At 35.0% G+C, this 16,618-nt stretch overlaps 1 protein-coding gene across 3 annotated transcripts in view; it reads right to left on the reverse strand.

Moving 5' to 3' along the window:
• Positions 1–16,618, reverse strand: part of sm (smooth) — a 543,953-nt gene that overhangs the window by 9,998 nt on the left and 517,337 nt on the right. For 2 of the 3 annotated variants that reach the window (XM_068768463.1, XM_068768462.1), the window contains 2 exons: positions 1,704–1,783; positions 256–351 (listed from right to left, as the gene is read on the reverse strand). In XM_068768463.1, coding sequence (XP_068624564.1) covers positions 256–351; positions 1,704–1,783 — 176 coding nt within the window. Of the gene's footprint in view, positions 1–255; positions 352–1,703; positions 1,784–7,449; positions 7,537–16,618 lie in introns of all 3 variants that reach the window. The other variant, XM_068768460.1, reaches the window with a different exon arrangement.

Here is a 16,618-nt window from a genome sequence, read left to right on the forward strand (position 1 = left end):
TATGTATTAATAGCCCATGGGGTTAAACAGGTGTTGTTTTATAATTCATAATTTTTTTTACAAAACTGCGAAATTTATTTTAAAATTAATTGTGGATAGTTATAAAAATCAAATTAACACTAGAGAAATTGGTACTTCTGATATATAAGCAGATAATCTAAAGGATTTCCATTGAGTACAGGGCACTTTACTCAAACTTGATTAAGTGAAACAGAAGTCAGTAATAAAAGATATAATTGAATAAAATATATTTACCTGGTTCTGTGGCGGCATGGGTGGATGGTGCATGGGCGGCGGAGGCACGAAGCCTTCTCCGCCGTAACCTTCCGGCCCATAACCTCGTCCATCACGCTACCGAATATAATTACAAAACATTTTTATTTAATCATACAGAACTTAAAAAGAAAAATGATTTAGTCCCTAGGTAGTGCTGTATTTTTCAACCTTCAACAACGCCCCCTTCAACGCCATCCTACGTGATATATACATATTTTTAATAAAAGCGAAAAGGTTAAACTCGTCACGAGCCCACTGTTTGTCCATAACAATGGAATCGTAGAACTACAAAGTTATGGCAATAATAATAAGACGAATTTTATATGTAATATATACTTGATACGAACTGATAGATATTATTTTTATAATGTTATCTATAGTAAAATAAACGCTCAGTCCGTGAAGTATCCGCCAATACGATTTAGGAGTTTGGCTACATTCCAATCTAGATGTTTGTATTGAGAAATAAAGTGTTGTTTACCTGCCTAACACATGCCAGAAAATAAATTTTAAAAAATTTACCCAAAATGAAAAAAAAAATCGTAGAATTTGGCACTTAACAAAAATGGTAATTCGTTCAATAGTTAGTTAGTTAGTGTACTTGCGTATTTAAATAATTTTAATAACAGAAAACCAATTTACATTTGTTTAAAACCACATTCCTTCGAAATTTCAAATTTAGAACGGTTGTGGCGACAAAAACTTAATCTTACGTGTTCACGTTGAAATTAAATATACATACACCTGTACCTCATTTTGCGTCGTGGTTACGTTCCAAAAAAAAAGAACACGACGCACAGTGAATTAAGATTTTTTATAGCAAATTATGTAAAGATCGAAGATAGGTTCCAGGACTACGAAAAAACTACTTTTTAAAAAGAAAACTAAACAAAGTAAACATTTTAAAAATAATACATAAAATCTTATTACATACAAACAAAAAACGTATTCAATTGAAACAAATTAAACTATTCAAATAATTAATGAAAAACTGTTCAGACTACCCACAGAATTGGTAGATAGTTTAACGCTAATCAACATTAAACAGAAACGTATATATTACATTTTACTAATGAAGAACATGAACGCTATAGTCGTTGTCACAACTGCCACTCTAGACAGAGCCTTGTCCTTTTTCATTTATTCTCATTATACTAGCGCTACATTCTAACTACCCTCTATTAAACCTCATTTTAGACTATTTCATGCTCTTTAATGTTATTTCGGACAAAATAAATATAAAACCAAGTGATTTTCTCGTCTTATCTACTATATAATTTTTCCTCCCATTTTTAATTATGATACTTAATTACTTATCCAAATGTGCTAAGTGAAAAGTCTCTCCAAGCTTATTTAAACGTAGGTAGAAACGAAATAAAAGCGATGTCGTTGAATTAAATTTGCAAGAAGTGGCTGAAGGTACTTACCGGATGATGCGGTGGTGGGGGACCGTGCCTCTCTTTCATCATGCCGGGAGGGGGAGGTCCACCACTGCCGTACTCCATGTCTGTAAACGTTGGTATAAAGTTACAATAACGTACATTCTAGATATGGCAACAAATATTTTTATGCTGGACCCACTGCTGGACATCTCTCCCACAGATTTCCAATAGAACCGGTAGTAGCCTCACAAAGTCGTCTGTCCACCTTGTGTTATATCTACACGTAGACAACTAACCAAAGATCGTTCACAAGATAACGACAATATTAGTCAATACAAAGCCTGTTTGGTCCTATTGGCAGGTTGATCATGGTCGTTCAACGTGCCATGGAAAGCTATATGCTCAAGATTTCTCTAAGAGATCGAATTCTGCTATGAATAGATCTGTACACTCCATTAATAGGAGGAAACTGAATAAGTTGTATCTAACTAATTTAAAAAGAATAAAAGGGACCGCAAAGCGAAACAATTTCAGAGTGCAATAGAAATTTGGCGCGGACTGTACCGATGGCGGTACAGTCGGTATATTAGTCTAGGTTGATTGACATAGTCAAGGTTGTGGCAAGTCACTGGATATGGACAGTACAAGACCGGTCATCACGGATATTTTGGAGGAAGCCTATGTCTTCGGTTGTCATGATGATGGTGATTGAAATAATCTTTACATTTTGTTTCTGTACTCCTACGCGAAACAACTTCAGAGTTGACTAGAAGTTATACACGGATTATACTAATGTATAAATTTTACAGATTAATTTCGTATTTCTATTTCAAAGAATCTATCGGTTTATTCGCAATGCTTCACTTCACTATTTGTAACTATTCTATTCCATTCTAGTAGACATGTGATTAGTAAAAAAAACTTAAACTGAATACATTAAGGTAATTTCAGCATTTATACATTTATACTGTATTATGAAAACTAATGTCGAATACATTTACATGCAAATGCACTTAAACCGGAAACTGTTAGTTTGTACAACTGCATAAGTAGTTTTGTGCTAGAAAATCATACATATTAACGTAAATAATTCTAAAATAACTAAGACATAAATTACTTATTTAATATTAATACTAAATTTGGTTAGGTTGGGAAGGCGGAGAAGTGAGGTCGGTGAAAGTAAACATCTATGCACTGTAAGGAAGACACGAGGCGTCAGCCCCGAGAACTGCGCTTTGCATCTCTACAACGTGATGCACCCATACAATAAATTCAGGTCAACATTAAAAATATACGATTTATAATATATATCTATAATTTATTTGCCCGCCAGAGTTAATATACGCCCTCTTACAATCGCATTTTTAGCAAGTGAAAGGAACAAAAGGTCAACAGTAAGGTATTTTTAAAATTCTGATCTATTTGAAAAAAATCGCCTTAGCAGCGATTATGTGTATATTATTGATCTATGTCTTTTCCGTTCAAGAAAAATCGTGTTTCAATTTTTGTTGTACAAGTAACAGATTAAACAGGAATCAATGAGAATAATTATTGGTTGTATAGAAAACAGTTCAAAAATACGCCATATAATTTAGTAAACATAAAAATAACATAAGAGCAAGAGAACGCGTCCGCACCGTGCAAATGTCAGAGGTTAACTGGCATTAGGTCCTCATGTAAAAGGCATAGGTAACTTTATAAATAGCTCATGATAATTAGGCAATTTCTAGTATTAACTCCTTGCGACGAATATGTTATAATATTGAATATCTTGAGCCTATGTAACAAGTCAAGGAATTTTAAAATCATGGAGTAGGTTAATAATTAAGACACCTATATTATCATGTATTCGATTTCTTATTAAACGAAAAGAATCAGGCATAAGTTTCGATGATAGACAATACCACGCATTACAATTGCGGTGCTAAATGGATTTTGTAATTTAAAATTAAGCACAAAACCATGTGATGGTAGACGTCTTATTACGGATGTAATTAAATATGTTTTCCAGTAAGCTTCACAGTAAATTACTGACACTTGGCACTATTTTTATAAATTCCATACATATTACAAAAAAATTTCAAAACTTCTTATTTTATATTTTTAAAATTGACGACTCATAAATCAAAATAATTAAGTATGTTTTTTCTTTATAACTAATTTTGACGAATTATATTTCGCGCATTCTGATTTTTCGGATTACCCCCCCACAGACAGTGATACATTTTTTTTCAATATTTGCATCACTTTTACATTCAAAGCTTTCTGTATCCACTTTTTTTGCTTTTAAATTTTGGCCACTCAAAAAAATCAAAGTTTTAACATCATGAGATAACGCATGACCCATCTTTGTAAATTTTATCTCATGTGCGTCTGACAGAAACAATAGCTACCGCCATTAGAGGTTCTTTATTTTGATTTATTTTAATCACTTTTTACTGATAAAACATCAAATTTACTGTCGCATTCGTCGAACGGAAGACTCGATAAAAGCTTTTATATGAAGACGAAAGTTTTAATCAAATTCCTGTTGTGTCTGAGTACAGACCATTATTTGTCAATCAGGTCGCATCGTCGTTTATTGCTTCCACTTATGAAAATGTATGAGTTATATGAGAAATTGTGTTAATATTTAATTAAACGAAAGGGGTACATATGAAGTTTGATATTGAAATTATTACAAAAACTACGAATACTATGACACTTTTTTTTGGTTTGTTAAGTGGACTACGCGCTGGAGTTTCCGAACGATATGACGACCTTAAGACAGGCAAGAGTCGTTCGAAAACCAACCGGCTTCGTTAAGTCTAGGTCGGCTCTAATATCAAAGGCATCGCTTACTTCTAATAATTCTCCAGCGACGCTGGAGTTTGTTCTCCCAGCGCTAACGCTTTCGTTAGTAACTTTACCCAGGTAGAAACCTATCAAGTCGATGTTCCGATCTCTCTAGAACTCTGGATGGAATACTAAACAGATATCACCGACGAGTGACAATCCAAGCCGAGGTAGCCTCACGGGAGACCTATTCACTTCATGGATCCTCCGCTGAAGCGATCTTAGGATCTTATAAGGGTGACCGGAAAGTAATTTCGCCTAAGTTAAATTCACACGACTAAATCTTTAACAAGTTTTAATTTCTAATCAACAATATATTCCACCTTCATCATCAACAACCTTTTGCTATCTAGTATAACGTAATCAGCTCCCAAATGACAATCAAATATCGACATGCGCAGAAACGAAATTACTTTAAAGTACCCCAAAATGATTGCCTTTGCTACTTTTAAACAAGTTTAGATCAAGTGCTCAAAGCACTTGCTCCACGCACCCGCGGAGTAACACTTGGGCAGCAATCCAAACCAAGTCCAAAAAAAAAACCTATCGATGAACGTGAATTTGAGATAAATTCAAATATTCAAAATCAGGAGGATGGAATTGTAGAATGATAGAAGGAGGAAAAAAGATATTGTGTACTATGGAACACGAGAACGAAAATTAAATTTCCAGTGAAAAAAAAAAATATTAAGAAATACAAAACCCTGTTCCCAATTAAATAGGGGGTGGAAGGAGAGGTTCCCGATAAATTAAAATAAATAAATCAAAATGACATTGAAAATAATTCTTTCACTACGACGAATATACGGGTAAGTAAATATAAGGTTGTATATTCTATTATTGAAAGGAATTTAAGATGATAAATTATTTTAATCCGCTATTTGTCCCAGATAAACACCCTTTGTCGACAGAGGCGCTATTGTGTTGAGAAATGCAAGCGATGCCAATATAGATAATAAAAACACGCTAAGCCAAATTGCTTTTAAAACTTGACAATACAAATGGGATATTTGAACATGTCGAAGAAATTTATGGTGAATTGAACATACAAGATATTATTTTCGTTATGGAAAGTCTTTATTTATGTGTTAATATTGAATTTAAGGCTAAATTTTAATTACGTCAATAGATACCTTATTAATTTTAATATTTCTTAAGAGTACAGGAGTAGTCGATAGACGCCGATGTCAGATATACTATAATCGCTACGCTTGGCAGGCGGGTAGGAAATATTAGGATAAGATTTTATCCTGAGAATCGTACCGGCGACTTATGGTCCAACTTATTAGTAACTTTAAGTTGCAGTAGAAAAGCCATATAGCTGGGAGGGAGGCATATATAGGTTTGTTGACAGCTATAGCCTTAAGGTTCTACCGTAGATACCGGCTATCGCAGCGAAGGACATCAAGGATAGACAACCTTGTTGAATGCAGGCTGATGAACTGATCTCATTGGAAATGGGGGAGGCCTATGCCCAGCACTGGACATCGTAAATAAAATTACAACAGGTTAGTACATAATAATAGCAGTGCGTAAATAAATACAGATTAGTTTAACTGTTATAGTGAACCTAGAAAAACAAGTAAGAAACTATAATACATTTTTAGCAAACACGACACAAGTACATTCAACGTCGAATCATGCAAATACGGGGAGTGTATATAAAATGAAAGTCTGTATATATTGTCCAATGATTTATTGTGATGTTATAGCACTGTACATAATAATGTCCATATTAATTACATATATATTCAAGTTTGTAAATAATTGAAAATTTTGTGTTTCGATGGAAGGCAAGAAAGGTGATGAGTCAAAAACATCAAATTATCGTTCAATATCTAGTCAAAACCAAACTTAGGAACACAAAACTCGATTAGAATTCAATAGGCACATAAGATTTCTTACGGAAGTGAAATTCGTTTCACGAGTGATGGTTTGATTTAGGCATCGATTTTATAAAACAAATGAAAAACTTTTTAAGTCGATCTAATTTTGGTCTAGTATAAAACTCGTCCAAACAAGATCATAAGGCTTTTGAATTTTAATGTTAGATCAAACATTAAACAATTAGAACCCCTTGATCTTTTTAACTTCAAAATTTACTTGCTAAAAACCCTGTATATAACAGTCATGAAACAAACAAAGCATTGACCTCCTTAAATGAGAATTTGCTGTGCAAATTTGAAAGCACCTTCGCCTATCATCTCTCCAATCTGGATTTTGATATAGTAAATCTTAATGATTTTACTAGTTATGATTTAAACTATAGGCAACTTTTTTAGAGCCACTTGTTGCTTATCTAGAAATCATCTTCTAACACGCCTAATTCCCAAAATTTTGACAAATAACAAAGTTTTAACTATCTTATGTCCAAATCGTTATGGAATTTCTCTCTGATGGATCGACTAATTATGCTTTTACTATTTTTAAATACTTAAAGTACCTATCAAAGAGATAAAATCTAAAACAATGGAAGCAATAAATATGACATTCACGTATCAAATGGCACACAAAGTCAAAGAAGGAACAGTATAAAATGTGTTGCATATATTTGAAGTATTGATGTTGGTCTCAAACTTGTTGTAGATATAGATTTGTACGCTGGTGCTGAAATAAAATAAACTGTTAGTAATATTTGTAAGGTTGTAGATAAAGGCTGAGATGGAACAGAGCAATATAAGTAAGCTGATGTCACTAATGGAGGTGTTTTACAAACTGTTGAAAGGGGGAAAAGGTTTGTAGGGTAAGGTATGTGTTCACAGAGACGAGAAAAAAGGGGTACAGTTTGATTATTGTAACCGTATTAACTCATCTAATAATCACAGCACATACACACACACTAAAAGCTACAGTAATGATATTAAGCCACAATTTTAGAGATAGATTAGTGAAGCTAAGACAGGTCAAAGGCGGTTTTGCACAAAATCACACAACACATAAATCGTACGGTACAAACCATTCTGCGAATGTTCGCAGGAATGTTGACTGCACGAATCTTCACTGCAGGACCTCGCCGACGACTGCGTACTGCAACTTGTTGGATCTGCAGATCAGGACTTCGATGAATCGGTAATACGATAACACCTTATATCGCGTTTCTTCATAACGTTTGACTGATTTGTTTGTTCGTTTTTTTGTGTTCTTCCTTGAATGTTTTCTTTTGATCGTCTTGACTATTCACAAGTGTTTTGTTTTCTGAGTAGATTCTTCGAAGTTTTGTTAAATTAAAATTTTGGTTCAAATGTTTTCGAAACCATGCATCATCGTGAATATTGTTTTTGTGTGCGTCGATATGATTATTCGAATGTATTCCATAATTGCATTTTGTGTTACCTACATCATGTTAAATATCAAGATGTATCTTATATATCATTTATAATAAATATTATAGCATTCAATACTTTTTAGTTCATCGGAATGAATTGAAAAACTTGGTTTGTTGATTCATTTGCATCGAACACTGTTAAAGGAGCAACTGTTGACGTTCTGAGCGGCTTTTCTCAGCAGATAAGTATCCCGAGCTGGTGGTAACTTACTACTTATGGCTTTCATTTACGATTCATAAGTGCGTGTAAATGTTTACTTCAACAGGGATGTTTTAATTTCAAATAAAAAATTAAGAAAAGAGCCAATATTTAGCCACTTCCGCACATGTAGTGGTAGTCGTGCAACAAAGTGCACCGCCCGCCAGCCCGCTGATAAATGCGTACGCGAAAACAATGCGAATCAAACAACCGCCACCGCCAAATCACTCAACACGTGTTTCACCCCTCCACGGGGCATCTTCAGGAGTTATGCTACACTGATTAGTGCCCAACCACAGAGTTCATTCTGTGTTTGTCTACCACTGCATGTGCGGAAGTGGCTAAATATTGGCCCCTTTTCTTACTTAGGATGGACTTCCGCAAGGTAACGTCTGATTCCATTAAATAAATAAAAAATTTTAAGCATGCAGATATCGCAAAGTTAAACCATCAAATAACAGTGTCAGTGAAGGTGGCGTGTATTTTAAGCGCAAAGTCCATTACGTGAATGGGTAGCGATACGTCAAATGTGCTCTACCAACTGTTTAAAAGCCCACGTGGCCTCCCCCTAATAGCATTACACTTTGAAGTTTTTAAATAGAGTATTTACAAAGATAATCCATTCAAACATAGCTCCAGCGATTGACGAAATTGTATGTCGATTATAAAGACGAAAGACCTAAGATTTCTACATGCAACACGTTCTTCTTTTCAGCTAATAAGCGCTCATTGCAAGACCCCCCCCCCTCCAAAGATACCCACGATGCCCGGTCTGGTCCACCTAGACGAACGCCTTATTCACGCCGCGTTTACCGGCACGAGGTCGCCACTCGAGGACCTTTCGGCCCCAACGGCGGCAGGTTGCACGAGCGATATGCCCCGTCCACTGCCACTTCGTATACTATATGCAAGACGTTCTTCTTTTCAGCTAATGGACGCTCATTGCAAGACTCTCCCCCCCAAAGATACCCACGATACCCGGTCTCGGTCTACCTAGACGAACGCCTATCCACGCCGCGTCTACCGGCACGAGGTCGAGAACTTTTCGGCAGTTTACACGAGCGATATGTCCCGCCCACTGCCACTTTGAACGAGTAATTCTTGAAACTACATCGGTGATCTTGATTCTTCAGCGGATCTCCTCATTTCCGATTCGATCTCGCTGCGAAACGCCGAGCATCGCCGTAGAGCACTATCTCTGTCCCACACTACCTATGTGACGTTTTATCAGTCGTTGTATTTCGTGCGACAGAAAAAACGTTCTACGAAGCCGAAATTAGCCGATTATCTCTTTCCAAAGGTCGATATGCAATATTTATCGCCGGATACTGTAGTAGATAGCTGTTATTTTAATATCACAAACAGATACTCCAGTTTTCAAATATCATCTTTATATCCGGTTGCAAGCTTAACTTATTGAATATCATAGCTTTTGTGTAAGTTAAAGTATTGTGGGTAGTTTTATAAAAGCCTGCATGTAACTTTAAGCGAAACCAACAAAAAAACCTTCTTTCTTTATACATTCAGTCGTGCTATTATTTAACAGAAGTGGTATTACGCCGTCGGCGAGAATCAAAACAAACGTATGCACATGAAAAGCCTAACTTCACTTTAAATGTTCCCCGACACACAAACTAACATTAAGCCTGGCTTTATCGTTGTAATGTTATCTAAAAAGTTTTGCTGGTTTCTGTTACTCCTTTTTTAGCTCCTATAGCATTTAATATACATTCACTATATACTAAATTAGTAATTGTATGCATTAAGGGAACTGGAAAGTAATGTCGCTTTCTTAAGTTAAATTCACACGACAAGTTTTTAAACAAGTTTTTATTTCTAATCAACAATATATTCACCTTTGTTACCAACAACCTTTTGCCATCTAGTATACAAAATCAATGAGATCAGATTCGATCATCGTCCAGGTTTGGCATCCGTAGGTGAGGCATGGTAAAATCTCAGACTTCATAACCATGTTCTTGGTATGCAGTAGGAGATCTGATTTGAATATGCCCTTATGAACCCAAGTATCTCTTTCAGGTGATGGCCACTCTTCACTCAACTTCTTCTGTACTTCTTTTTTTGCTGAAGTAAATCTATTTACCTAGATAAATTGACGAACCATTTTATAACCCATACACACTACATTATTACAGTAAATTACGTATGTCTTTACTGTCAGTAATATTAACACTCAAAATTGAGATATATTCGAAATTATAATTTTTATAATTAAATCTGTATTTTTTAGAGGAATTCGTTTTTAGACGATTATATTTAAACATATTTCACAGCGATCAAAGCGTAAATTAGTTGCCAACAATTTGTTTTTCTCGATGAAGACGGTTCAAAGAATTTAATTGGATATTCGCCAACGTGACTCGCTTCGATTTAGTTCAAGCGGGTCAATTAGTTAATTGACTTTTGCTAATTATCGAAAAAATATCAATTAGCGCACGAAATTACCGAACGTTTTTCTTCGTTTTATTGTAATAAATATTTTATTATCGTTCTCTGTATCTTTATTCTTTCCGAGTCAATTGCGATACAAGTTATTTTTTTTTTATATATTATTGTATATATATGTAAGTCTGTATGTTCAAATTATGACCCGTTATTTATACTTCTACTGTTTTTTTTTGGCCCCCGTTTTCTCGTTCCACCCCTATTAAGGGTGGGAACAGAGGTTTTATTATCTATATCAATTTTTGAATATTTTTTTATTCTCTTCTTCCATTCTTCACAATATCTATATTTCTGTCTCTTTCATTCCATAAATCATTCTATTTTTGTATTCCTCTCTTTAAACCTTTCATAATTTCTCAATCACTGCAGTTATGTGTCATTACTATTTATAATATCACAGATTTTATTTTCATTTTCCTCTTATACATATATCACAGTTTTTATTGTATATATCACAGTTTTTTTTTTAATTTATCACGATTTACTTCTACTGTTTCCATACTATGGTTGTATGTAAGAAATTGCCTCGTGTGATAAGAACGCCCATTGTACAGTATATTGCACATCGAACTTTGGAAAAAGACAAGAGACAATCGGTTAATTTCGGCTTCGTAGAGCACTATCTCTATCCCACACTACCTATGTGACGTTCCGTCAGTCGTTGTATTTCGTGCAACAGAGATAACGCTCTACGAAGCCGAAATTTGCCGATTGTCTCTTTTAAAAAGTCGATTGTGCAATGTTTATCATAGGATACTGAACTTTTTTCTTTACTTAAATGCCGAGGAGATTATTAACACACATCGACCAACGATCTACAGACATTTTATTTTCATATATATAAATATATGTATATACGACTAACTTTATTATAAATAGCAGTTTAAAATAAAGAATCGGTTTACTTAATAACCGCTTAAACTAACTTGGATGCACATTACGTAGTCAGTTACGAATTTCGTCCATTAAAAAAGCCGCAAACAAAAATAGGAACAAAAGTTTCGTAACTTCGGTCGGGCGGAGTGAATGGGGGAGGAATTTTATAACTAAGTGCCTCAGCGCGTTTGAAACTAAACCGTGAATACGAATATCGCGTAATATTTTCTTTTTTATTTCGGAAATATAAATGAAAAAGAATTGAATCATAGTATGACTTACTATACAAGGTAATTGATTAGGGGAATTTTGAAAATTTAAGAAATGGATAAATTTAAGCACTTTACTGTTTTTGTCTACCGACTTGAAATTAAAAAGTTAACTTTTAAAACATCATTATGAACTAATAAACATGTGTGCTAGAAGTGGTAGTGCTTCATTCTGTCAATGATTAGTATATGAGTTATTTATAAACACGATTAGAGACAAAGTTGCGGTGGGCCCTATTTTGTTTTGAGTAGTTTAGATGGAAGACCTTTCAAGTGGTGGACGTATAGATATATACATATATATATATATACATATATATATATATATACATATATATATATATACATATATATATATATATATATCTTGAAAACAATCTAAACCATGGTAGCACAGACAGATTAAGACTAGGGGCCTCTCGGGCAAATCATGAACTGATGGCGGGCCGGCCGCCAGAAGGATAAGGGTAATTAAATTTTTTGGATTTCATTCTGGAATAGAATTCAATATTTTTCGAATGTACGAGAGTATTATTTTTGCTGTCGGCGGGCCACCAGTATTCGACCGGCGGGCCGCGGTCTGTGCATTCATGGTCTAAACAGTCATTGTCCGGTTCAACCTTCAACAACTACTTCGGTTCAGTTTGTTTTCTCCTCAATCGTGTCAAAACGGCGTTCCCGTATTGACCTTTTGAGTGTACTGAAAAGCCAGAAGTCGCACGGAGTCAAATCATGCGAATACGGTGGTTGCTGAACGATATAAATCCGAATTTTAGCGCCTTATATATATATATATATATATATATATATATATATATATATGTATGTATATATATATATATATATATATATAAACCCTTTTTTAAGCTTTATACACCTATAGTCAATCAACCTGTATAATTAATACACTTAGTCTACAATAACAGAAAAGCCTAACACCATGTATAAGGCTAAATGGTTTTTAATAATTATCACCATAAAAGAGCAAATGCTCTTCACTATTCCCTGTTATATCTTTTGCTACTATTTGCCCCGGCTAAAACTCATCCGGCGTGGTACGTAGTTCAAAAAAAAAAACAAAACAGATGATAAAATTTAAAAGCATCACGCATCGGCAGGTGCGAGTCTAGAGCGACGTTAAAGTTCCAGCGGGGTTTTTCCGACGTTTTCCGGTTTTTATTATTTCATTTCCATTTTTCACCGGCGACTGTGTAACCTCCGACACGATATAATCCGACCGTTATACTCGCAGTAAATTCGAATGTTTTGAAACACATCAACTTCGAATGTATTTGAAACAAAAAAAAAACACGTAGTATCCACTCTTTGTATATATTCCTTTGGGCGGCCGCTCCCTAACCGCGAACAGCGTGGGCGAACCAAAATTGGATCCGGATCCATCCTTGGTTCGCCTGTGGTCCACGCTGCCGTTCCAAGCCGCATACACAACATCAACACTACACAGCTCTACTCGGGTAGCCATGGCTAAAACTCATCCGGCGTGGTACGTAGTTCAAAAAAAAAAAACAAAACCGATGATAAAATTTAAAAGCATCACGCATCGGCAGGTGCGAGTCCAGAGCGACGTTAAAGTTCCAGCGGGGTTTTTCCGACGTTTTCCGTTTTTATTATTTCATTTCCATTTTTCACCGGCGGCCGTGTAACCTCCGACACGATATAATCCGACCGTTATACTCGCAGTAAATTCGAATGTTTTGAAACACACCAACTTCGAATGTATTGAAACAAAAAAAAACACGTAGTATCCACTCTTTGTATATATTCCTTTAGGTGGCCGCTGCCTAACCGCGAACAGCGTGGGAGAACCAAAATTGGATCCGGATCTATCCTTGGCTCGCCTGTGGTCCACGCTGCCGTCTCAAGTATACACAACATCAACACTACACAGCTCTACTCGGGTAGAGCGGTTCACCACGAACGTCATCGTACAACTGTAACGCATCCGTTCAGCTTCTGTTTTATTTTTAAGTTCACGGACCCTTCCGCTCCGTAAACTCAGTTCCGATGAAGCTGTAAAAGCTTCCAGGCTAACATCATCAACAGCAACCGAAACCAAGCATATTCCTTTATTTATACAATACAATAGAGATTTATTTGTTTCGGCTTACGAATTATGGTGTAATAAATACATTTAAAAAACTTCTAAGTTAAACGGTTTTTTGATATCCATATTGTGGTGGTTGTGGAAAAATATGTACCTAGTCCGCCAGATTGGAACGGCGTCCATCTTGTATTTTAAATTTTGACATAATCATCGTGTTTTACTAGTGTAGCCCTTTCATTTGATACCCATATTGAGGGGTTAAGGAAAAATATGTAATCCGCCATTTTGTATCGGCGGCCATCTTAGTTTTATAATGTTATTGGTTTTATTATATTGTATTGTCATCTAAATTAAATGTGTGTACCAAATTTCAGATCAATCTGACAACGGAAAGACGCTTAAATTTCAATTTCTAATGTTGATCTAAAAAATTAACAAATAAATTCCGTACGGGTCGAACTAAATAAAACCGTTTAATAAAGGAATGCTATTACTCAAGAAACAGATAGCTTGTCAACTATTTCAACTTGCCAATCGGGTAGGGTATGTCGTCAACTTTTGTTCATCTTCGCATCTCCTCATTTATATTTAGATCTCTTAAACAGATCCTTGGCCTGATGAAAGATCACATTATCAAAATCATCACATCATCATTTACATTTCACGAACTTTAACTACATTGTAATATTTCCATACGAAACCTTCTTGGACCTAAATGAAGATATAAAAAACAATTAGCCAAATCGGTTAAGCCGTTTTAGTCTCATCTAGCAACATTTTCGATTGATTCATTATTATTCATACTGCTGTTTGATTATAGATATAAAAACTTTTTTATGGGCTGAATGTATAGCTAATTTGTCAGTCAAAACCTTTTATACCTTTTTGCAATCATACTGAAATATGTTTCATTTTTTTTTATCCGTATGCGACTGGCCAATCACATCTGGCGATACAACGTCAGCAAGGGGTAAATAGTAAACAATAATAAATTTTAATGCAATGTCGTTCGAATTTTAAAACCACTTTTCAACTATATATTTATAACGGTATATATTATTTATAAAAACATTGATTTTCGTACAGTGTGTACCAATATATCAATAGCAAATGACCCTGTATAAATTTGAGTTGTAGATTGACTTTTTATTTCTCGCAACATTAATTTTTAATAAAACAAATATTTCATTTTGAACAGTTTCACAACTAGATTTTTTCTTATTTCATTTTCACACAGAAGAAACAAAATCACAGATGTACGTCGAGGAATTGGTGACATGAAGTGGAAGTGGACAATTGGAGACGAAAGGTCCTCAGTAAGAAAAGGACCAATATTTAGCCACTTCCGCACATGCAGTGGTAGTCGTGCAACAAAGTGCACCGCCCGCCAGCCTGCTGAGAAATGCATATGCGGCAAACAATGCGAATCACACAACCGCCACCGCCAAATTACTCAACACGTGTTTCACCCCTCCACGGGGCATCTTCAGGAGTTATGTTACACCGAATATTGCCAAACACAGAGTCAAACTGTGTTTGGCACTAACCGGTTTGTTGCACGACTACTACTGCATGTGCGGAAGTGGCTAAATATTGGTCCTTTTCTTACTTAGGATGGACTTCCGCAAGGTAACGCCTGATTCCATTAAATACGAAAGGTCCTCAACATATGTGGACAGTACTAGACCGGTCATTGCGATCTTTCAGGGTCATTTGCGCCTTGTACAACAATGAACTAAATATTATTGGCCTTGATTTAATATTAAAAAATATGAAAGTAAATTAAATAAATTATTCCAAACATATTTGAATATTACATGAAAAACGCTTCGGTAAGACTTATCTTTTATGTATGCAATATTCACTTTAGGTTTTACGATGACGCAAGAGTGTGGCTTTGAGAGTCGAAGGACGCCAAAGCCTTAATAATTGTAATTAAAATTACAATAAAAATCCTATGCAATACATTCAAACCTGTTTTTGAGGGGTCACTTCCACATGCACTATAACAACATTTAAATAAAACTGGAATATAATAAATAAAGTTACATTTGTAATAAAAAAGAATCAGATTTTTTAATGTAATATCGCAAAACCTTATTGGAAATCCAAAAGTAAATCGACGAAAAAAGTTTATTATTCAATAAACGAATATTTAAATGACAAGAATCCTTGGCAGCGACGCCGCCTGATTGTTTTTATTTCATTTAGGCTGTAAATAAATCTGTGTTAAACTTTATTAAAACATGTGTTGTTGTGGAGTTTCTTTCTGCTTATTCTCCACAACTATAACACCTTGCGAAGCAGAATCGAAAATAAAATAGATTAAAAAAAATAATAAATTGACGATCAATAAGAGCTCTCTTAAAAGTTCCAATGTTGAATAAACGAATTTAATTTTTATCTTTAATAAAAAAGTAATCGGCAATTGTTATATGTAATATGTTATAAAGTTTTCAAAAAAACACAAATTTGATTTTCATTTAAATATTTCCTTTTATTCCCGCTACTGCCCGTTTCCGGTTGAATCATAATGAAACGGAAAACAAAAAATGCAGAATACGGAGAAACATAAATGAAAAGTGATGTACAAAAATTAAATCGCGCTGTAAAAACGCAGTGCAAACTGGCCCACACTCGAAACGTTAAATCATCTTTCATTTGCCTTTTTTCATTTTCATTTATTTATGCTCTTTTTTAATTTTGGATCTTATATAATCAGTCGTACAGTGAAGAATTTCAAAAGATCCTCTTCCCTTATAATGAAGGACGATGTTTTTAATCTATCCTTCTTAAGATCATTGGTTAGGTTAGGTTGGAGTCGCGGGAGTTTAGGGTGGGGGCCCTAAACTCCCACTAGCTTCGGCGACTCTGAGGCGGACGATGGTTCGACGTGGTCTCCAACCATCGTGATAGCATCACGAG

This window comes from Battus philenor, unplaced genomic scaffold (assembly GCF_028537555.1).
Source record: "Battus philenor isolate CCGP_79_NKW_IND1 unplaced genomic scaffold, ilBatPhil1.0.hap1 SCAF_25, whole genome shotgun sequence".
NCBI lineage: Eukaryota > Metazoa > Arthropoda > Insecta > Lepidoptera > Papilionidae > Battus > Battus philenor.